This window comes from Excalfactoria chinensis, chromosome 4 (assembly GCF_039878825.1).
Source record: "Excalfactoria chinensis isolate bCotChi1 chromosome 4, bCotChi1.hap2, whole genome shotgun sequence".
NCBI classification, from domain to species: Eukaryota; Metazoa; Chordata; class Aves; order Galliformes; family Phasianidae; genus Excalfactoria; species Excalfactoria chinensis.
In genome coordinates this window covers 49,638,149-49,661,578 of record NC_092828.1, presented here as the reverse complement: position 1 = coordinate 49,661,578, position 23,430 = coordinate 49,638,149, and the positions used below count along the sequence as shown (strand labels likewise).

General features: G+C 42.1%; 1 protein-coding gene across 2 annotated transcripts in view; it reads left to right on the top strand.

The window, feature by feature from the left end:
* The first annotated feature begins 2,833 nt into the window (after positions 1-2,833).
* Positions 2,834-23,430, top strand: part of ACSL1 (acyl-CoA synthetase long chain family member 1) — a 36,529-nt gene continuing 15,932 nt past the window's right edge. The window contains exons 1-8 of one of the 2 annotated variants that reach the window (XM_072335493.1): positions 2,879-2,961; positions 3,373-3,466; positions 12,500-12,727; positions 17,670-17,784; positions 18,179-18,243; positions 19,495-19,596; positions 22,410-22,509; positions 22,660-22,838. In XM_072335493.1, coding sequence (XP_072191594.1) covers positions 12,530-12,727; positions 17,670-17,784; positions 18,179-18,243; positions 19,495-19,596; positions 22,410-22,509; positions 22,660-22,838 — 759 coding nt within the window. In that variant the 5' untranslated portion in view covers positions 2,879-2,961; positions 3,373-3,466; positions 12,500-12,529. Of the gene's footprint in view, positions 2,962-3,372; positions 3,467-12,499; positions 12,728-17,669; positions 17,785-18,178; positions 18,244-19,494; positions 19,597-22,409; positions 22,510-22,659; positions 22,839-23,430 lie in introns of both variants that reach the window. The other variant, XM_072335492.1, reaches the window with a different exon arrangement.

The window sequence follows — 23,430 nt, the reverse complement described above, 5'->3', positions numbered from 1 at the left end:
TTCTAGCTCTGTTTCTCCTTTCTCCTCAAAATATCCCAAGTAAATTCAAGCATGCACTTATATATGTATCATGTCTCTTTTCTTCTATGCAACAGAAGTTTTACACTTTTCATTTCTCTCTGTGCTTTTATACTCTGCACTGGGGACACTGCTGCTGCTACAGTCCCCCTGGACTCCTTGCTCATCTTCCATCACCGAGGGACCTTCTTCCTGTGCCCCAGCAATTACCATTAGCATTTGTAATCCATTTCCCAAGTGTATTAAACAGTTACAAATGTAAAATGATAATTTTTCCATTTCCCACTATGGAGAGAGTTGAAGAAACATGAGAGATTATGCCTGTTCCAGTAGCTCATGCTTTTTAAGAGCAGTATATGATCGACATCTTGAAGTGTTTATTTACAAGGAATTTCTCTGGTTTTTCTTCCCTTGATACTTTAAGCAAGTGCAAGCAGATGCAGTTACAACATGGTAGAGGCTAGACAGCCCATTTGTTACATAAATTATGCACTTGGGATGGCTCTCAAAGAGAAGAGACCAGATTCAGCACAGCGATATGCATGCCCAGTAAATCTAAGTAAAAATAACACAGCTAAGTGATGTTTCTGTCAGACGCTTAATTTACTTCATCCATGATAGCTAATAGATGTTACTTCAATATCAGTGTTATTGTATCAGCACTGGGGAGGCTATGGCGAGCATGTTGGGTCCAGCCTGGACTTTCCAGTGCAAGAGGGACATGGGCATCCTAGAGAGAGCCCAGTGAAGGGCCATGGATATGGCAAAGGGATTGGAGCTTTTATCACACAGGGAGAGGCTGAGAAAGCTGGAAGGGCTTAGTCTCAAGAAGGGAAAGCTTGTGATGAGGGCACATCTTGTTGGTACACAGAAACATCTACTGTGAAGATAGAAAGAATATGGAGAAAGACTCTTTTCAGTGCTGCCAAGTGGAAGAACAAGTGACTGTGGCACCAATAGGAATATATCAATCCACAGGATTGTTTCCCAAGCTCCCCTGCATAAGACAGTCCAATATTGCCATAATGGATTTTATTTTCATACATACAGCTGCTACTTCCATTTTTCTTTATATGTTTTTCTAAGTAATCTGGTTGAAACTAGGACCCTTTCTTTTCTGATCAGAAGGAAAAAGCCAATTTCAAAGGGGACTGCAGTTCCTGGATGCATAGTCAGGTGAGTGCCAAGTAGAAACAGAGAGGTGTTGTGCAAGGCATTAGTGAGAGACACATTCAAATACCTCTTAGCTGGTGGGTTTGCAGTTTCATGTTGATGGCAGGATTCACAAAAGGATACAGATACATGATAGAGAAAGGTGGACACACAGATACACCTACTAGGAACCCATTTTCCAGTGGGAGGCAAGGCAAAGTTCACTCCAGTTTCTCTGAGAGGGCTGAAAAATGTGATTTCCATCCTTCAGAAACCGAGATGTGGTGAAGGATGTGATAATGAAGGATTAATTTACACGGTAGATTAAATCAGTGTGAGTTTTTGGTGGTTGGCAGATAGAAGCATTCATGAAATGGAAAAAGAAAAAAAAAGAAAAAGAAAAAAGAAAAAAAGAATTGACCATTGCCAGAGTTGTTTTTTTTCCACATTACTTGATTGATGCCTTCATCCAAAATTATGGACATGATGCAAAACTCAGTTGGCAGAGGCTGGCTCTGTCTACAAGAGCACAAAGTGCCACACAATAGCCAGCAGAATGCCACTGCTGCAGATAGATGATGGCCATGCTGTCTGTGCCCTAGGGCTTAATTCCCATCGCACTGACTGTGCTATGGCCTTCATGCCCATTGGCAGCTGGGTGTGCTCCTGGATGACAAGTTTCCATTTCCTTTCAGGAGAAAGGAATCTGTTTTGCATTTGTGAGACTCTCCACAAAGTGATTCAAGTGCAGTTAAGTGGGACTATGGGCTGATTCACAGTACGCTTCTCCTTTCCTCACTAAGAAGTGAACTCAGGCCCTGTCCTTCTGTCACACTTCCATCTCACGGGATGTCTCCTTCCTGCTGTACTCCAGTAAAAGCTGGAGCACCAGGAAAACAGGGGTTGTCTTTACACAAAATAAAAGAACCTCCAATACTTGACCAAATATTATGTATGTAAAGGAATGTGTGTAGTCTTAACCTCTCTCCCCCTAAAATAACCCAGGTAACCCATTAAACACCAGAGGGTAAAAACCAGGGCAATAGAACATGTACAGAGCAGTGGAACTTTGAGATTTGGGTTGATGATTTACCAATCAAGTGGGCTCATGAGGCATGCGGCCAAACCAGGACAGCGCTCAGGGCTTGCTGATATGACCCCACATTCTAGTCAACAAGCCTCCAACCCACGGTCCCCTCACAAGCAACATTTAGAGTTGGGTAACATGATTCTTGTGACCGCCACGAGCTCAGTGTCCCTTCTGAATGCTTTCTTCACAAAACGTGCATCTTTTCAGCAGAATAGTACCGGATGAAGTGCCATTTGCAGAGGTTTAAGGAAACGTTTCCCTCACCAGCTGTCACCTTTTGTAAGGTATAAGGGATTTGTCAGGTATCAAGGGGTGCGCCCTGTAGCGTGTACACTTTGCTTTGCTTGTGCGTCCTCTGCAGCGTGTGCCCACGCACACAGCAGCAATCCCACCAGCCTCCCCAGCTTTCTGCGCGGCTTAGGGAAGCGCAGCGCCGCTTTCAGCGCTGGGCAGAGCTGCAGGCGCGGGGCTGGGCAGGCCGTGAGGGCAGACAGCACTGGCCCGCAGGCCCCGGGAAGGAGGCAGGGAGGCAGGGAGGCAGGGAGGCGGGCGGGTTTGGCCTTAGCGCCCGCCGGGGGGCGGTGAGGGCGGAGGGGCGGGCTCGCCACACGCACACGCCGCTCCCGCCGTGCTCCGCTTAAATAGGGCGGCGCCGGGAAAGCCGCGCACAGTGCTGTGTGTTGTTGCCGTCGCTGTCGGAGGTGAGCGGGGCTCGGCGGTGCTACTAGGGCGGGGGGCGAGGAGGCCGCGGGCCCGGCCGAGGGGCTGGCGGCTGTCAGGGCCGCGGGCTGCTCGGGCGGGTGGCCGCGGCGGGGCCTGCCGGGCTCCAGCACGTTTCTGCCCCCCGCCTCGAGGCCGGGTCGGCGGGCTGTCACCCGGCCGGGGCGTGCCGGCAGGGCTGTTTGCCGCTCGGCTGGCGGCGGAGCGGTCGGTGCCCTTGCAGAGGCAGCCTGGGAGCCTCCGCGGCGCGGGCCGGTACGACGCGTATTTCAGCCTGAGCCGGGAGCGCTGTGCCCCGCGCTCAGTTGCCGGCCCTCGCCTTGTCCGTCTCGAGGAGGCCGTGCTTGCAGGCGTGCTCTTGAAATAACGTTTTTTTTTTTCTCCTTTCTAAGCACTCGAGCGCGTGCGGTAATGTGGTGTGAGGCAAACTGGCCTAAAATGGAAGGCTGAGTGACTTTGGCTTTGCAGGCCTCCTTTCCCTGTGAGGTAGGAATACAGCGCTACAGGGATTTAACCGAGTTGAACGATGCTTTTGTTCTGAGGTGCATACATTTCTTGTTCCTGTTGAACAGGACTGGCGACACTTGGAGCCTTCTGTTTTTCTAAAGGGCACGTGTGTGAGCCGTCTGGGCTGTTAGCAAAGCACTTGTGGACCCAGCGGCCCATCGGAGTGCTGGCCTCCATTGGGCTGGTGTCAGAGATAAGGTGGCCAGGGCTGTGAGAGAAAACAGTGACATCGAAAGTAACTGCTGCTGGAGCCTCATGGTGCTGTGCTTGTGCCCAGGCAAGAGTTAAACCATGTGGTAGCAGCTTATTTTTACCACACTGCTTTACAGGGAACGGGGCTGTCTCCTCAGCCAGCCTGGGAGCATTTGTGTTCACCTCCGCTCTTTGGAACGTGCCCTTGGACTTGAGACCTGAAGTTTCTCAGATCAAGAGATTCAGGTCAGATTTCTTGGATCAAGAAGCTTGAAGTGCAAGAAGGCATTAAGGTTACAGGGAAAAAAACCAATATTTTATCAATAATAGCATTACTAATAATGCAGAGACCTAAATGCAGAGTTCCTTGTGGAATTACACAGTTGCTGACTGATTCTTTAAGCCCCACCAATATTTAGCTTTTTTTGTATTGGAATAAAAAAGCAAAGTAGTAGCTGATTGGGGGTGGGCAGGGTCTAAAGCTTGTAGTTACAAGTAGCTTGTGTACTCAATTCAAGGTCTCAAGCATGTGGCCTTAGTTTATTCTGAGAGCTGCAGTGATTATATTGAATTCAAAAGGCAACTTCTAAGCTTGGTTGGTGCATTTTACAACTACAAATTGGCCAGCTGGAGTTTGGAAGTAGGTCAGCAGTTCTTGAAGCAAGCCCCCAAGTAGCCTTTTGCTTCAAGGTCAGGCACAAGGTTGGTATCAGTGGGCAAACAAAAGCAGTGATTCAAATGGAAGGAAAGAAAAGGTTTTAAAAATAGCTATTATTTGGGTAAGTAATTCTATTTCTTTGAGTAAAGTCTCCATAGTTGACTCTCCTACCTGGTCACTCTACTGCAAATTAATTATACATTGAATTTTTAGAGGAGATGAAGGTGTGTGCGCTTGGATGTGTTAGTCTCCAGTGAGAAGGCATGAACTTCTTTATTTTCCCTCCAAGATGTTTTAACTGATGTGTGAGCAGTGGAACACAATAGTGTTCGTTTTGGTTTTTGTTTGCTTTGTACAAATATTTGTAATACAAATGACTGGGAATGGGTGAACTCAAGTAAGGTTGAAGACATCAGATCTTTCAAATATGCAACAGAGGGTCAGATTCTCTCTGTTGGGAAATATAGTGAAGGGTGTACGTAGTGAAATAAATTGGAGTTCTGGTAGTCTGATGTGAAGCTGGCAGTTCTGTTCTATTTCCCTACTGTGCTAAATTATAAATGGAAATGCACAGTTTCTTATATTTTGCTCAAATATAAACAGTGGTAATGCCTCAGAAGTCCTCATAAATAGGAGGGGAGGTAGTTTGACCACTAGAAAATGGCTTTGTGTGGGAGTTTACTATGCTGCGTGACTGAAGGAAGCAGTGCTGTATAGTACTGACCTTTGCAGGCGGCAGTCTGAACCCTGCCTGCAGGCTGGGGGCTTGCATTTCTGCAGATCCAGCCTGACTCCTGAAACAAGGATACATGAGAACACAAAGGCTGCTGCAGTCCCTTGCTGCCTTTTGAGTTAGGAGTTACTTATCTGTGCAGTTGAAAGTATGATAGCAAGATATTAATTTCTGGTAGATCTGATTCTTAGTAGCACTGATACTCTGTCCAACACTGACTGAAAATTGTTCATATGGTTTTATAAAAATCTGGAGGAAAAAAAGCTTTTTTTTGTTGCTGGATTTTCCTAAAGTTTCCTGTGAAAATGCAGGAAGCTCTGTGGTAAGAAGCTGCAGAAAAGGACTTCTGGCTTTTTATATAAGTTACAGTTCTTAAAGCCGGACCACTTAAGCTTTTTTATCTTGATAATGTATGTGCCTTGTTTTGTCAGCTTGTCCTCTGCACTCAGGCTGCATTAATAGATGAGTGAGGTGGGATTAGTTTTCTGCAAAAGCAGGACTTCCTTGCAGGAGGGAGCACCTTAGTACCTGGTATCAAGGGACTGCTTGACTTGGCATAGCTTTCTTATGGCACTAGCACTGGGAGATCACTCTGAATCAACTGCTTCTACTAGGCACTTACTGATATGCCTGGCCTCAGTGTTACCAGTTCTGTTTATTTTTAAACTTTATTTGAATGTAAACATTATCTGGTGTGATGCAGCCTGGCTTAAGTGTGCCTGATCCAGGTTGCCCTTTGCTATGGAAGTCAGATGACAGAAGGGTGAATAAAAACCTGTTACTGTACAGTCACACATGAGCACTTGATGTGCACAGAGGACATTCTCAATGGTCATGCTCCTGGGACAAGTAGCAGGAGTAAGTTGGTGCAATTGAGTTGTTTAATGCCCCCTGAAAGCTGCCCGTTCAGAGCAATTGCCTCTGCAGAATGATTGTCATCTGAACTGTGTTTGGATTGAGATAAGTGAACACAGTGCTGTGATACACTTGCAAGCTTGAGCTTTAGGGATGCACGTCTAGTGGGGAGAGTAATTCAGGCTTCAAAATATATTTGTAAGCATCTTTTGCAATCACTGAAGGTGGGAAAATAAGATTGCTCAGTGACCTGTTCTGAGCATGTAAGTGCAGATCAAAGGGAACACTTAAGTTGGTCATTGTCTCAAGTTTTAGTACAGATTTCCTTGATACATAATATTACTGAGTGCTGCTGAAGGATGCCAACTGCACTGAAGACAATGAACCAGATGATTGGAATCCACTTGGTTTCTGCACTTAAACTTTAGTGACCTTACTGCTGTGTGCTCAGGTTTCTTGTTGGACAACACTAAAGGGTGGGAATACAGGTGTTCTTCCATTTGATAGCAGGAGGATTGTAGCCAAATGCCTGAGGACAGGGCAGTAGCTTTACTTGGTGGGGGACAGAGCCTTCACTCATCAAGGTCACATGTAATGCTTCTAGGTTGCAGCAGGAGTTTTCATTGCTTCAGTTACAGCTTATTAAGTAAGTGAACAGGTCCTGCTGCACAGGGCTGAAACCAACTTGCAGGCAGCTTCCTTGCAGTCATCTGCCTTGCATAAGGCTAAGCCAGCAGAGCCAACCTAAAGCACCGTGTGATGCCTGGTGTTTGCTCTGAGCCAAACTAGGGGATGCGAGCAGGTAAGAGGCTGCGAGTTGGGTTGAGGGAGGGGAAATGTGAGGTGAATGAATCCCTAATGAATATTAGGGACCTGCTGCTTCTTCTCTGTGTGAGGGATGGGTACCTCACTAACTTCTTGGTTCTTTCCTCTTCACTGTTGCAGGAAAGCGAATCTGATTGCTAACTTCTTTGAAGTGGGGTTTATAGCTCTGTAGGCTGGTTGAGTCGTTCAGGTGGTTCTAGGTAAGATGAGTTCTAGGCGTTTTTTAATTAGGAAAATAGAAAGGGAAAAGGAAGGCAGAACAGTAGATGGAACCTTGGTATGGTTCAATAATATTTTTGTTTGGAGAAGTCCTTTGTGGCTGAGGACAGAGTTAACATGTTAAGTCACATGATGAGATGCAGCACCACAGGAGACCTCTTACTGTAGTATTTTTGTTAAAGGAGACTTCAACTGAGAAATTCCCTCCAGGTCTTAATTACCAATGCTCCTTTGCTGTGCCTTGAGGGTGCTTGTGGTTTCCCTGCTGGTTACAGCTGGGCTCTGACACAGGCAGCTGTAAGACTTCATCCAACATACTGCCTTGACTGCAGGGTAGGGAGAAAAACCTGGGAGCACTTGCAGGCAGTATTTAGAGTTGCATGCTTAAGGTTTAATTAAAACTGGCCTTGCTTTCCCCAGCTGTGCTGCTTTTTCTAGGAATTAATGGCTATCTGGTCTTCAAGATGAACAAAAGCTGATCTAGCTGAGAGCTGTCATCAGTACTAACCTATGAAAGACTTTCTTGCTAGACCATCTCTTGATGTGACTGCACTGCCAGATTGGTCCCTGACAAGAAGGGGTGTAGGAACGTGCAGCTGGGGCCAGTGGAGCTGAATCAAATTTAAGATGATTACAAACTGCACCATGAGATTAGGATTATGCATCTATTCAGACAAGTGGTTTTCTTTTAGTCAGTAGCCAAAGCTATTTGTTGCACCCTCTTGTACTCTGTAAAGAAGCTAGAACATGATTCTACATTGATCTCCTGAAGGATGAGTGGTGAAGAACTTCAGTAGTATGGATATGTTGGGATCTCTGTGGTGTAACCTGTAGCAGTAAGAAAAACAAGATAATGCTCAGTAGCTTTGAGGCTAACTAAAGAATATATGGAAGGCTAATCACCTATTTCAGCATTTCATAGTGAAAATATCTTAGGGCCATACTGATAATGGTGAGAAACTCCAAATTACTGGAGCACTTCTTCTACGAAGAAGGGCTGAGGGAATTGGGCTTGTTTAGCTTGCAAAAGACTGGGGAGATCTCATTGTGGCCTGCCAGTACTTGAAGAGAGTGTATGAAAAGGAGGGGGAATGGCTGTTGACATGGATTGATAGTGAATAGGACAAGGGGGGAAGGTTTTAAGATAGGATGAGAGATTTAGGTTAGATATTAGAAGGAAGTTTTTTACACAGAGGGTGGTGATGCAGCACTGGAACAGGTTGCCCAAGGAGGCTGTGGATGCCCCATCCCTGGAGGCATTCAAGGCCAGGCTGGATGTGGCTCCAGGCAGCCTGGTCTAGTGGGTGGCGACCCTGCAGAGGGCTGAAACTGGATGATCTTTGAGGCCATTTTCAACCCAGGCCATTCAATGATTAAGCTGCCTTTCTGTCTGTAAGAGGCTCTAAAAATAGTGTGGCTGCTCCTTCTCTACTGTGTGGAAAGCTTGCATTTGTCACAGGCCACCCCAGTGCTGGTGTGCTCTCAGTGTTAGGGTAGAGGGGAGAAGGCCATTGGCTCTTGGGGTTGTTTTCTTGTCACTAAAGAAGCTGACGGCTGCTCTCCTGTTCTTCCGTTGCACTCGAACGATGTCTGGCTATGGATGGACAATAGGCAGGCTGCTGCCCTCTGTAAATAGCCCATTGTGTGCTGCGAGTAGGAGCAGCAAAGAACGGCCGAGAGCTGCCAACTTGGGTTGTTGCCTTGAGATACTGGCTCCACTGTAAAGAATGGGCCTGGGGTGTTGCGGGCTGTGCATTTGCACAGAGAGCTTGCTTTGTCTCAGCTGTGCAGAACTCAAGCTGAATTGTAGGATCAGTTTGGAGGGATGCTTTCAGGGCTGTGTTTGGGGAACTGCTATTGCCGGAGGGGACAGGTGATTACCTCTGACATGGTTAATCTTCCCTGTTATTAAAACCACTTACAGGTATCTGGTATTGTCTCCTAACTAAAACCAAACTAGCCAAGCTCTACTGGTTGCATCAAGGATGAAGTGTTTATGAGCTGCTTGGATGTTGTCCTTTCTATTCCATGTCTTCTGCTGCATTTAACAACTTGAGGATCACAGACTGGTACTTTTCATTCCATCTTTACTTCCTTTGTCATGTTTCCAGCCATGACACACAGTCAATCACTGTTTTCCATCAGGGCCTGGTTTCAGAGTCTATCTGTAGTCCAGACCCCACCTGGATAAGGAGCAAATGCAATAGTTGCATTTGTAGGAGAGAATGCTGTTTGTCAATATATCTTGTTGGCCTTGTACATACAACTTTGCCTCTGTGTTAGGTATTCCACTGCCAAGAAGTTCAAAGTGCTTTTCTCCAAGTGGATGATCTGTGCTGATTTTGCAGCTGAAGTTAATAACTTACTGTTATCAACTAATATGAACTATTTATTTCTGAACTATTTATGAACTATATATGAACTATGAACTACTTAATATTAACTATTATGAACTAATAGACTGTTCATTCTATTAGTTTTTTTTTATGGTTGAAGTGAAACGTGGAAGGAAAGCTTAAAGTCCAGAAGTGTGGAGATCCATAAGTGGCAATTAGGGGTGCCCAGACGTGAATGGGCTGCATAATTGGAAGAGTGTCTTATTAATTAGTGTTGGAGGGTTAAAGTAGCAGAGTGGATTGTATAAAGTGTTGCTAACCTCTTTTACTTGCCTTGAGTAGTCAAACATAGCTGGGCCCTTCCTTTTCAAAAAGGATTGAAGGCCAGATGATACCTCAGAATCACAGAATGACCCGTGTTGGAAGGGACCTCAAGGATCATGTAGTTCCAACCCCCCCTGCCTAGCAGGGCCACCAAACATACACCTTTACTAGATCAGGTTGCCCAGGGTCCCATCCAACCTGGCCTTGAACACCTCCAAGAACGGGGCATCCAAATACCTCCACTGAGAATACATTTGTATCTAGATATAACGGCTTTGAACTGCTTCCTCTGTTCATGGGGAAGGCCTTGGATGTCTGATGTGATTGGGACATGAGCTCAGTAATTACAAAGAAGGGCACTGAAACCTTGTGCCTTTTTTTGAGGGGCATATTCAGTTGCACATGTTTGGAGTATATTCTCCCTCTTGCATCTGAGTTTGCCTTAAATACAGGAAACAAGAGTTGGTATGACCTAGCAGGTAGTGTTAAAGCTAGGAATTGCGTAGTCTGGCTGAAAGCGTCCTAATGTCGTCTTTTTGTGCTGATAAAGCAGGAGGTGTAATAAAGAGTTTCCTTTGAGATAAACATTAGCAGTAAAATATATTATGTAACTGGAATTCTGATACATAACTGCTCAAGAATATTATATGTTGTAAATTACTCTACAAACAACTGGCTATGGAAATTGAAAGTGGTAATGCTTTTTCTTTACCTAGCCCTAACTTATGCCAGCTTCTTGGCTGCACTGGGACTTCTGTGTGAATGAAATGAGCACGTTCACGTCTATTCTTGGTAACTATAATGACGCAACAGCCTTTGGAAAGAATAATTCTCAAACTATGCTGCGTTTCTGAATTATGCAGTATGTATGCAGGACACATGACTAATGCATGGGGGAAGTAAGTATCAGTTTTTAAGACAGAGGTGTTTGTAGTGAGGCTTGGGGAGGAAAGAGTGAAGCCTGCTCTTAGCCCTCCCATTATAGCCCCCTCTTCTTCTGATTTGATTGCATAGTGCATAATAGGATATCTACTATTAACTTGTAGGCCATGCTTTCCATGTTGGAAAGTCTTTATTCTTATTATTCATCTGTGTATGTCTCATACTTCAGAGAGATGTTCTATGCCTGTGATGCAAATGAACATGATCTCATGCATAAAAAGCTGTGGCGTAGTAGTCCTAATTATTGAGACAGTAATTGATTATTTTTCCTATGCTAAAGGAAGACAGAGACTTTTCAATTTACTGTTCTTCTTTACCTTCCATTACTACAGCTTGCTGTGTTGCAGCGGGCCATACCCAAAGGCTGTGTGTCACAGTGCAGATAATGGAAAGGTAACTTCTGTAGTGCTGCTGTACAGTGTGCCTCGTGGTGCAGTCAGAGACACAACAGTGAGGAAGAGAAGAGGGCAGTGCCTACTGGCCTGGGAGCTCTGGGGTCTGGAGCCTGCCCAGAGATGGCATCAATCCCATCCTAACACTGCTCCTATCTCTGACCTGATTTCAGACTGTCCTTCGAACATTATGAAACTGTGGGCCCTTTGAACTGTTTTATGGTTTCTTTTTTGCTGGCTGTAGCAAATCTGAGTCCAAATACTAGTTAGTCTTTATGGACCAGATGAATCCTCTGCTGCCTAGTTGAATAACTGATGATAGCAATGAAGATTTCAATAATAGATTATAAATTAGAGATTTTTTATTTTCTATAGAAATGAGAAATCTTGACCTGGTATAGTTGGTTAGAATATGCATTTAGTTCTGGCCCCCTGCACTCTTGCCCCAAAGCAGTGTATTGTTTCACTCCTGAGCTATTCAGGCACATCTGATGTTCTGTGGACATCTTTGCTTTGCTGTCTGATGTGGCTCAGCCAAAATGAGCCAAACAAAAGCATCTCTTTTCTTGAAGAAGCAGGTTGGATACAGGACAAGGCAGTTCTGCTGCCCACTCATTCCTGGTGTGGCAGGTGATGGCTGCAACTGGTGTGGGTTGTCATCTGCCTGCTGCTCACCTCTAACCTAGTGGGCAGGAGCTGGTGACTGTGGCATGTGACAGACGTCCCCGGGGACCTTGGCTGTGGAGGAGGGCACCAGCTGAGCTGGCAGCAGTGCTTTTTTCCATGGCTGGTTCTTGCTGCCGAATATGCATGTCAGGCACAGGCTGGGAGTTGCCTCTGAGCTCTCTGTATGGATGTGACGAGCAAAACGTGCTTCCTGTGCTTGTTGATGCTGCTGCTCCTTGCATGCTGCTTTGTTCTGCTTTGTGGCCGACAATAAACTGGTGGTGTGACGCTGAGAGAAATGGGAAGCTGGCCAGCATAGCGCAGCCATAGGGAGATGCCTTCCATGAGCTTTTTAGCAGAGTTTTCTGTGTGTAACCGAAGGGAGATTGGAAAAGGAGAGGTCTTCAGAGGTAGAGGATCCTGCTCCTGTGGGGTTAGGGTGCTCTCTGTTGGCTGGTGCAGGAAAGCTAGCAGCCCTGCCTCCCTCCCTTGGAGTACTGTTTGACACTGACTGTAAAAGCAGCCTTGTAGTACAGCTACTCTACCAGTAAATATTTACTAGTTGTGAAATGCTGCCCTTCAAAAAATAAAAAAAAAGGCAAAAAAAAAGCAAGTGATTTGTTAACATGTGGCATCTTTTAAATGATCTCAAAGTCAGAAATTGCCTCCTGTCACTCTTACCTGATTTTTCTGAACCTAAAATTGCTTTTTTTATATAATTCCATTACAGAGTTCTAAAGATATTGTCTGGTTAGTGGCAGATAAAATCTTTTTGATAGGGAGAAGCTAGTAGGACAGAGCATATGTTGTTCTGCTACAGTAGTGAATCAAAACAACTTCAAATCTGTACAACTTTTCTTGTGTCGACAGGTTCCAGCACTGGGACAACAGCACTGAGCTATGATGCAAGCACACGACTTGTTTAGGCACATGCGGATTCCTGAACTTGTGGATGTCAGGCAGTATGTGCGCACCCTTCCGACAAATACCCTGGTGGGTTTTGGTGCTTTTGCAGCCCTCACAACCTACTGGTACGCAACAAGACCAAAAGCATTAAAGCCACCGTGTGACTTAGCAATGCAATCTGTGGAAGTAGAGGTAAGTGTCATCTGATACAGAACTCGTGAATGTTAAAACTGGTAGTGTTGTTCTTGCTTAACTGTGTGTTTAGGTGGTGACCTATTAACATAAACGTTGGGGTCAGATTATGTATGCTAGGGTATACTTACTGGACTAATACTCTTCTATTACAATATCTAGCTTATAATAGCTGACAGATGAGACTTTATATTAGGTTACAAGCATCAAGAGGGTACTATCTGTCCTGAAATGGTCTGTGGAAAGATGAGTCCTGCCAAGACATCCCAGCCATAGAGTAAGCTGAAATTAAAGCAATCATGTAATAATTTCTAGAGAGGTTAGCTTAGTTTTGTATTCTGATTTCAGAGGCACCGTGTTGCAGTTCAGTGGTGTTTAATGTTGCAATCTGATATCAAAACAGCCTGACGATTACCCAGAAGCACATATAGACAATTGATTATGTGGTTGTTTTGTGAGCAGCAGTCATCAGTTTTCCTGTGTGGCTTTTCCCTTTTTTGAAGGGGGGAGATAGCATTGCAGGGTTGAGATCTCCAAGTGAGATGCTTACTTTATGTAGGAATACAAAGATGACAGGTTGTTTGCATTTCTTGCATTCTTCAGAAACACCAGTTGTGGATTTTTCTTATATATGCTTGCAACCAAGGTGTCCCATTACAGCAGATTCTGTGTCAAAGGCAGTTTACGTAACTTCTTAAGCTTAAGAGTAGCAGTGACTGTAAACTAATGTAAACAAATGTGGCAGTAGTTTAAATTTTATGCATGTAAGCTTTCATGGGCTTTAGCAAAACAGACTCCTGTCAGCCTCAAATTGGGCATTTCTTTCTCTGTAGTGTTTGATACTGGAACTTTAAGAATGAAGCGTTAGCTGGTCCCTCCATCCAGAAGCTTATTTAGTAGCTGTTTAGTTCTTAATTCTTTTTTCATATGGTATACTGGTGAGCTAATGCACAGCTCTCTTTACTATAGGGAAAACATAGTAAGTAATGATCTGCTGTTAGAGTTGCACAAAAGGGAGGCAAAAACGTGATCTGATGAGATAGCTACAAAAATCTCTTTGGAGCACGTGTATATAAGGATCCAGAAACTAGAACTCACTTCTGGCAACTTTTCCTAATCTGGATAGCAGCTGTTTAGACACTGTGGGGAATAGTCTTATGGAACAGCACGTTTTAGTGGCAGCAGCAAACTATCAGTGAAAGTTCTCCAGCTGTGGAATGCCTTATTAATCAGCGGAGATTATATCAGTAGCGGACTGGGAGCTTAGCATTGGAAGGTAGTGGAACAGTGGCTCTAAACTGACTATTAAACCAGTGACAAATGTTTATGCTTGAGACTAGCCAGCAAGTGCAGCTCATGACCTCTTAGAGCTAAACTGCTTTTTGTCGCCAAATTCTATGATAAAAATTGTTTTGTTCTTCACTATGTGACCTCAATGAAATATTTAATTCAGTTATCTTTGTTGTGCTGATTGACATCTGCTCTGATCAGAGTAAGATAGGTAGAGCAGCATTACTTCCTACTGCCCCTTCCAAAAATGCATCAATAAATGACTCATGAGCATTAGATGGGAAACAGCTGAAGGTATTAGCATGTTTTGGGGATAAAGAGCTCAAATTTTAATATGTTGACATAACCAGAATCTGTCCTGTTTAGCTTGACAGTTCAGATAAAACCCTTCACAATATAATGTTATCTATATCAGAAAGTGGAGCAGAACACTATTCCTCTCTATTTTTTTAGTAGCAAATCAACCTGTTCATTATTAGTTAAAAATCTTTGAATTACAAATATTCTTTTTAATTCTATGTACATTGTTTTCCTGGTCTTTAATGAGGTTAAGTCAGTGATTGGTGTAGTGTTTCTGTATGTTCTGATGATAAAAACTTTTTCTTCTCCCGAGAAGCTAAAAACATCCTATTTACTGCTGTTCCAGGTCACTTCCAGCCTCTGAAAAACTTTGATTAGTAGGTCAGCATCCAGTAACCTATTCTAATTGACCCTGAGCCAGCACTTGGTTGTATGCTGAGTTGAATATGAGTACAGAGTTGCTGAAAGTATCTGCTTTCTTCTAGACTAATGTCCATTAAAATACATGGAGTGCAGTCCTTGAAGTATACTTGCTACAGTTCCACTTCACTGACATAAAACCTGCTTTCAAAGTTCCCGACTTGATCTTTTTTTTTTCCAGGAGAGTCTCTTCAGAGATAAGTGAAAGTTTCTCAGGATCCACTTGAATCTGTCATCTGTAGAAAGGAAGGCAAGATTTAATTAAGAGTAGTTATAGGTAACTATGATCAGACTGTATTGCTGAGACTCAGGCTGAATTGTGTAGCATATTAAGAATTTTGGTGCAATAATGATGCTAGCAGTGAGGCCTTAGTGTTTGTGACCTAAGCATCACTTACCAGTACATTTTTCCTTAGGAAAATAGAGAGTGGGTCTTGTGCTCTAGTGCACAGTTGACAACAGTATGTTTTGGCAGTAATGCTCATCCTAAATGGTCTGTACAAGAAGTTTCGTGACTTAATGGGGCTTTCCTAACAGTGTGACTGTGAATACCTGTTTAAGATATACCTCTGTTACAGAATAAACCTGTTTACTTCAGATGCACCTATTTCAAACCTGTGCCAAGGTTTAACTTTCAGCATGTGCAACTTAATGCATAATGGATCAGCTTCTTGTGACAGCCTGAAATGCTGCCTTAGCGAGTAACCCAAGGCTGTTCTCAGCATTAGTGAAAGCCTTGTTGTTTTTGGCTCCTCAAGAACACTTGAAAATCAAGAACCTTTTTGAGCAATTCCCTCTCTGCTAGGTGCCTCTGGGCCTCATTCAAATAGCATGTATGAGATCAGTCAAAGATTCTGGTCCTGAGGTCTGGATATCTGATTTATTATTATTTCTTTTTAGGACATGTTCTAGCAGAGGTGCTTCTTAGAAAAGCTTGCTGTGAACAAACCCTTGCCTAATGGTTGCAGAAATATTCTGGATAAGGACCTCTAAACCAAAACTAGACCAATGCTATGATGCTGCTTAATAAATGACTATCATTAAACTCACAAAAAAACCTCTTGTTGTCTCACAAGCAACTGTATTCCTCAGTGGAAACTAGATTTCCAGCAATCTTTGAATTTACTTTGCTTTGGGAGGAGGAATCAAGTAAGCAGGACCTTATGTTGGTTGTGCTTCCCTTTATTGGTAAAACTTGAAACTGATGGTTTGTTTCAATAGTAGTCTGTTATAATTTCTCTAATGTTCCTTTTTAAAAAGGAACAGTGCAGTCATCCCTGAATCTAAGCAGTGTGCTGTCTGATGAAGGCCCTGTGAAAACTGCTTTTGTAGTTCTAAGTAATAAGATGTGTGAGCTTAACAGTATGAGCTCTGATTAGAAGAAAACATTTCATGTCTGTTGCTGAGGAATGGCTTAGGGTGTGGTATTTTGCCTGATGTGTGAATTGTACTGCCTCTAATGTGATGCCAATACATTATGCCATAGATGTAGTGACATCTACAGTGAGACTCTGATTATGAACTTTGTGGCATGATCTTCCTCTGGCTAACACAAGAGGTGGTGAAACTGGGAAACATAGAAGCTGATCTTGGTTATCTGTGGTCTGCTTAACAAGTGAAATAAAACAAGCAGTCCTGCATCTTCTTTCTGGACAGATGTCATTGCCTATAGAGTAGGCACTAGTGTGAGGGCAAGTGTGCTCTTGAATTTCTGATGTATGAGTGTTTAGAGGTAAGCCAGTCATTAATTTGTTCTGGGCCATGCTTGGTGTATGCTTCTGCTTACAGTCAGAGGAGTGGCAAGAACTGCATTACACATAGCTTTTTCTAAAACAAGTTAGACTTGTTTTTGTATTTAAAATGTTTTTCTGTCTCTGGTGCACTGCTACTGTGCTAGCTCCTTTCCAGGTGTGTGTGATATGACACACAAACCTATGTCCCTGCAGATGAACTTGTGTCTTTCTATTTCGTATAAAAGTAGATGCTCTCTGGTTTTGGAGGGTACTTTGAAAACAAAATAAATCTTCAGCCTAGGAAGTGTCAGTGAGTGTACATGACTAGCCTTTTGACACCATCCATGATATCACAACACAAGCATAGCTTTAGGTAGTCCAAGACCTCTTAGTCAGCTCCTGTCTCTTTCACAGCAACCACTTATAAAGAGGATTTTTAGTAATGCTTCCTTGAAACTGTTTAACCAGCTGTACTTGTCATCTGAGTGTCTACTAGTACTTGCATAACTGCCGTTTGTGCAACTTCAGTTGGTATAAAATGAGGTTATTTAATCTGCTACCATAAAATGGACTATGTTGAAATTATTCAGTTCTTCTAGGCTACAACTGACAGTATTTTCAAATGCTCATCTGCTGAAAAATTGTGGTATTATCATAAATGCCTGTAGCAGGTCAGGAAATGACTTTCTGAACTCAGTTTTTATCTGGTATGAAGCATTTTACTGATGATACCGCTTGTTTTGAAGTCATGCTGATCATGCCTAAAGTATTTAGGTTTTGAAAGCTCAGTTGGAGCATGGTTGGTTTCTAAAAGTGATTGGAAACTTACTAGTTGGAGATAAAGATCTCAGTGCTAAAATGTTCCAATTGAGATTGGAGGGGTTGGAGTGCCATCCCCAAAGAAAAGTCCTGTCAAGAGTAACCAGTGTCAAAAGGCATTTTGTGGTACTTGTTCTGTGCTGTCTTATGTAGATGAAGGTAGTTTTGCCTGATACATCTGTGGTAATGCAGGGAGAAATCTGCCATACCTCAGTGATGTCCAGGGAAACCTTGTAGATCTCTCCCTGGTGGTGAAGTTCTCTCAAGGAATTTACCAGGGCTCATAGCAAAAATGTTAAGATGGATAATAAGTTTCTATTTCCTTCAGAATATCTTGTTCGTCCATGATGGAGTCTAACTTTCCTCACTGGTTTTCATAGGGTGAAGAGTATGCTCGAAGGTCCTCTCTCCTTAACAGTGATGAACTGATAACTTGCTATTATGATGATGTGAGAACAGCCTATGATATCTTCCAAAGGGGGCTACATATATCCAGTAAGTTGAATTTAAAATGCATTTTGTTAAGAGCTAAAGGTCTGAGCTCTTGACAAGCAGTTGGGATTGGAGAGTGGGGAGTGTCTACCTAGCAGTAAGATAAATACACTGAATGTGAGCATCTAGAAGGCAAGTCCAATTATGACTTCTTCTGAAAAACAGGGTTGTGTGAATGAAGTCAGTGCCTTGTTACCAATGTATCCTTTTCTGGCTTCCTTCCCTGCTTGTTTTCAACCTCCAAAAATAATAATAATTAAAAAAAAAACAACACCTGTCTTCAGAAGGTATCTGCAAAGAATCTCAAGATGTCAGCTTAATGCTGGTGAATGTGTAATGTAGTATCGAGACAGGCAGGGGTTGCATTTTGTTTAACCTTCTTTATTATTGTTTTTAGATAATGGTCCATGTCTAGGTGTTAGAAAACCAAACCAGCCATATGAGTGGATCTCCTATAAAGAGGTAAGTAGTCTTTCTCACTTAGATCTCCTTTTACTTGCTGAGACTATTGGTGCAACATCCAGTTGCAGTATGAAGTCTTATTTATGGGTGTTCTTAAATTGGTATCAAACCATTATGGGAAGACTTTTAGTTTCTAATAGAGTATCTTAAAAATAGCCTCAAAAATAATACAAGGGGAAGAACACCGCCTCCTGCACTTAGTTTACTTAATGTTTTGTTCCTGAATGTTTTTGTCTCATCTTTGCAGCCTAGCTGCTGAATTGCTTAGAATTTGGATGCTGCCTCTAAAGGGCTATGGCTTTAAGCTGGTATTCAGGGACTCAGACTGCTACTACTTTTACAGTAGAAAGGGCCCTACCTATGAATGTTACCTGTGCTTCCTGACTGCCTGTCTCTGGAGTGCTGAAGGACACATTACAGAGTGCTAGCAGATGTACTTCTACCTACGAGCACACTGCTGCTTTGTCATCACTAAAAATATGTATTCAAAAATATATCACCATGATAAACTTGAACAGCTCTGCACTTTCAGGCTGTTCCTGATTTAGTAAGCTGATGTCTTCAAAATTTGCATAAGCTTTATCTAGTGCATACTGCTAGGGTCACTTAAAGACCTTGAGTAGATAGCAGAGGTGACTTTCCAAGGTGATTTTACTGGGCATCTGTTTGGTACAGCCACATTAGCAAAGCATTTCTGGTTGAGGCAAGTGACTAATATGGGCTCAGGTAATATGCTGTGTGAAAAGAGGAAATATAAAACTGCCTTACCAAAAGGTTTGTTTATAGAGTAAACTAGATTTTTCCTTTTTATTCTCTTGCCTCTTGAAGGGTGAAATAGTGGTCTTGTAGGTGACTGAGTTCAGTGTTTTTCTGAAGAATGAAGCAGAAAGATAGCTTGTTTAGTATTGTTGTAGAGCAGCAGCATAAGGCTGAATCATTGCATTTCTAGTCATTCCTGCTTGTGTGAGCGTGAAATCAAGGTTTTTGCTTAACAAATGAAAGTCCAACTGAATTAAACATCTCTTCTGCAGCATATGGGATATAAGTGTTGTCTGTGTTCAGTTTATAGTAATGTTACTTCAGTCTTTAGTTTCTTCAAAATAAGAATATATAAAATACTCTAGAAAACCAGTGCCTACTTGACATTAGTTATTGTCCTTGTGAGACTTAAGGGGAAAAAAGTTTCAAGTATGGGTATTGTTGGAGATTGTCTCAAGTTTTCATTTGGCTTCTCTTTGTTTTCCCCCCCAGGCTTCAGACAGAGCAGAGTATGTGGGCTCTGCATTACTTCACCGAGGCTTCAAACCATCTCACAGCCAGTACATAGGCATCTTTGCACAAAACAGACCTGAGGTAACTGACGGTGTTTCTATTGGTGATCTAGCTGTTACTTCAAATGGCCGGCTCTGTTACTCAATTACCACTGTACAAAGCTTCCCTACTAAGAGTGCTTTTGGAGTCAGGGCAAAAGGCTGAGCCATTATTGTAGACCTGTAAGCCATAGACAGAGCATCTTTATCTAAGAATTGAAATGGATATCTGACATAATTGTTAATGTCTTTTATTTATATATATATTTATTTATATATAATAAATATATAAAAGCTGCATGCAGAAGATTAGAAGACAGTAATTATTAGGGAATCCAAATGAACTTAACAAATTCTTTTATTCTCTCCTCAGTTGATAGAGGAGGCTTGTTTAATAGGAAGTTAGTACAGTACTTATTTGATTTAATGCTTACCACAATTTGCTTTCTCTTAAAATGGCACTGGAGTACTAAGTAACAGAGAGATTGGAAGTCATGAGGTGTTTAGACCTTTAATGATGGAATGTTTGCACAAAGTTCTATCTTCCATCTTTGTTTTCTGTGGAAGAGGCCCTGGACATCAAGATTTTGGATTAGAAAGCCAAAAATAGAGAATGATTTGAAACTTAAGAAGACAGACTAGAAGTAGCACAATTAAAGATCATCTAGCAAAGCCAAATCTCGCAAGCCTGAGACACTAAGGGGATGTTTAGATTGACTTAATCTATCATAGTATTCTGGCAGTGATTCTAGATTGCTGTTATTAAACAAACATGTACCAGTTCATACTGCTTTTATTCTTAAAACTTATCCTGTTAAATCAGTTGAGTGAATGGTATTTCTGTAACCTATGTTTGTGATTAATAGTGTGAGCTGGTACTTGCTACTTTAAACCAAACTTGTATCAAGATAGGAGGATGGCTGATAAATTTTGTCCAAAATGTTGACCCTTTTCATTGAATACCAGCAACTGGATACTGTTACTTTGGGCCACCTAAAATGTTGCCATTCAAACAGTTGTATTACACTTTAGATATCTTCTGATTTTTAAAATTTATTTACTTATTTTTCTTCAGTTTGTCACTAAGCCATCTCTTCTGGAACTTAAAAACAAACAACTCTTCTCCCCCTCCCCCCCCCCCCCCCCCAAGAACAAACAAAACCACTAAAAACTAATTTGACAAATGACATTAACCTTCCTCTCAACAACTTTTCTTAACTCACACTACAAAAAACCAAACCTGTACCGACAAATAAATGCTTTTTCTTGATCTTAAATCTGGTAGTTTGCTTGCATTTTCCTGCTGGAATATTAGTTCTAACAGCTACAGGTTTTCCTCAGTAATAAAAGCAAACAATTGGAATGTCTCCAACTAGCAATCTTATAGCTTGTGGACTTTCTGAAGGAGGGCATGATGGTATGTTTATATATATCACAAAAGCCAAATGTACTTGAGTTTTATTGCTCTGGCAGACTTTGAGTTGGATCAGAGCTGGAAATAATTGTTTAAACCAGCAGTTTTAAATCTGGGACTTTCCCTACTGAAAACTACTGAACGAGTGTTGTGACATTCAAAATAGAATCATTAGTTCAGGTTATATAAAGATTTTTGTCAATGATTCATACTTTTCAGTTCCAGGAATGGTTGCTGGGAAAATCCCCTGGAGTCGGGGAGTTGAAATCCTAGCATGTTACCTCCAGAAATATTCACAAGAAAAATAAACCTGGATTATTAATGTCTACTTTTATTAACTGGACAACAGAATCTCCTCTGCAAGCAAGGAAATAGTGTTTTAGATTGAGAAAACAGCACAGTGAAATGTGCAGTTTCCCTCAGTTCACATTCTGTATCAGGAAAGAAATTGAAACTTCTAGCCTGCTGTCTCTACTCCATACTATCTGATTGGGGTTTGAGAGAAAGCTGAAGTGTTGAGGTTTAATAGTTCTATTTAAATATGGTTTTAGCTTCAGAAGCTGAAAAGGAAGAACCATGTTGTGGTGGTCCAGAAAACAGGATGTTGGTCGTTGTCTTGACAGTCACAGCATGCACAGATGGTTGGAGGCTAATGGGAAGCTTGACTTGTGTGTGGCTTCCAAAGTCTGTTACTGTAGTAGACATACCTACAGCAGAAGAACCAAATAGAAACTGCTGTACAGCTGCCCCTTCTGGTTGCATCATTATAGAATTAACGTCTATCATAGAATCATACAATGGTTTAGGTTGGAAGGAACCTTAAATATCTAGTTCCACCCCCCTGCTGTGGAAGATGGGGTTGCACCCTGTTATATCAAGGCTGAAGGCTTTGAATGCCTCTAGGGACGGGGCAGGTAGGTGCTGTCTAGGGAAAAAACAAGTTCAGTAGACCCCATTATGGCTAATGTAGATGTGCCTGCTTTATCTTTAATGCAGATAAAAAACATACCAGTAAGTTAGCTGGAATTGTGCTAATTTTATCAGATATTCTGTTATCTGTATATATTGCATGTCTGGTCCTCAAATGAGATGTAGGTAATGTACAGGTGAGAACATACTATGTGTGTAGAAACTTAGAAGTCCTTTATTGATTCATAAATAATAATAAAATTTTGAATGCTTCAGTGGCTTCCTTGATAACCTGAAGACAGGAAACAGTGTATTATTCCTAATCAGATTCCTACTGCTAGTAGGCAAGTTAGAGTTAGATAATTCTAATTGTTCTTTTAAGACTACTTAAAATTGCTCTTAAGAACAGTTTAGCTTTTTTTTAGTGAGAGCTTGTTTAAATGAACTTTGTCCTAATAGCATTATTATTATAATGCCACCGACTCTTTCTTAGAAGTTTAAGTAAACACAGTGACTTAAATCTTTTCTTGCAGTGGGTTATCATTGAACAGAGTTGCTATACATACTCCATGGTGGTGGTGCCACTCTACGATACGTTGGGAACTGAAGCGATTACTTACATTGTGAACAAAGGTAGGACATTTCTAATAGTTCAGCAATTGAATGTATGATGGGGCTAACTAAGAACTGATCTGTAGTTGCCTTCAGAAGTCTTCCATTATTGACTTCTGTTGTATGGATTTAGTCTGAGCTTGTTGCATTGATAATGTTGTTCTTCATCAGCTGACTTATCACTGGTTTTCTGCGACACACCTGAGAAGGCTAAACTTCTGCTAACTGCTGCTGAAAAGGGGGAAACTCCAATTCTCAGCACCATTGTGATCATGGAGCCTTTTGGCACAGATCTTGTGGAACGTGGCAAGAAGTGTGGGGTAGAAGTCTTCAGTATGAGGGAAATAGAGGTAAGCGTGCTTGATCTACTGCTTTAATCTCCCATTTACTTGTGAAAAAATAAGAGTGTCTACTGAACAGATTTCAGGACTAATCAGAGCATGTTGAATTAATTTCAAAATACCTAAATTCAAGAGACGGTTACACAAAGAGGGAAAATAACTTGCTAGTGTTATTTCACAGTACGCAAAGCGTCAAAGCATATATGCAAGATGATGGAGAAGCATGGTCCATGTGTAACATCTGATTTTAACATAAAGCCTTGCATGCATGGGTGGCTGAACTTCATCTCTGGAGGTCTCTTCCAACCTCTGCAATTCTGCGTGATTCTGTGATTAAGATGTAACTGTATGCTATGAATAATACTCCAGAAGTACTAATGCCTTAGAGTTTGTCTAGGCTTTCATAATGTAGTGGAAAAAAGGCATCTTCTGTACAGTGAATGCAGATGTTTCCTCATGCAGGAGAATGGTAGTATTATGTTCTGGTGTATGCTTATAGTAATGTAAGGGGGTTGTGACATTCGGGCTTTAGAAGTGGGAACTGCTTTCTTTAGCATCTTAATGTTCAAGTCTTAGGTTTTTATTTTTCTTGCTGGTAGTT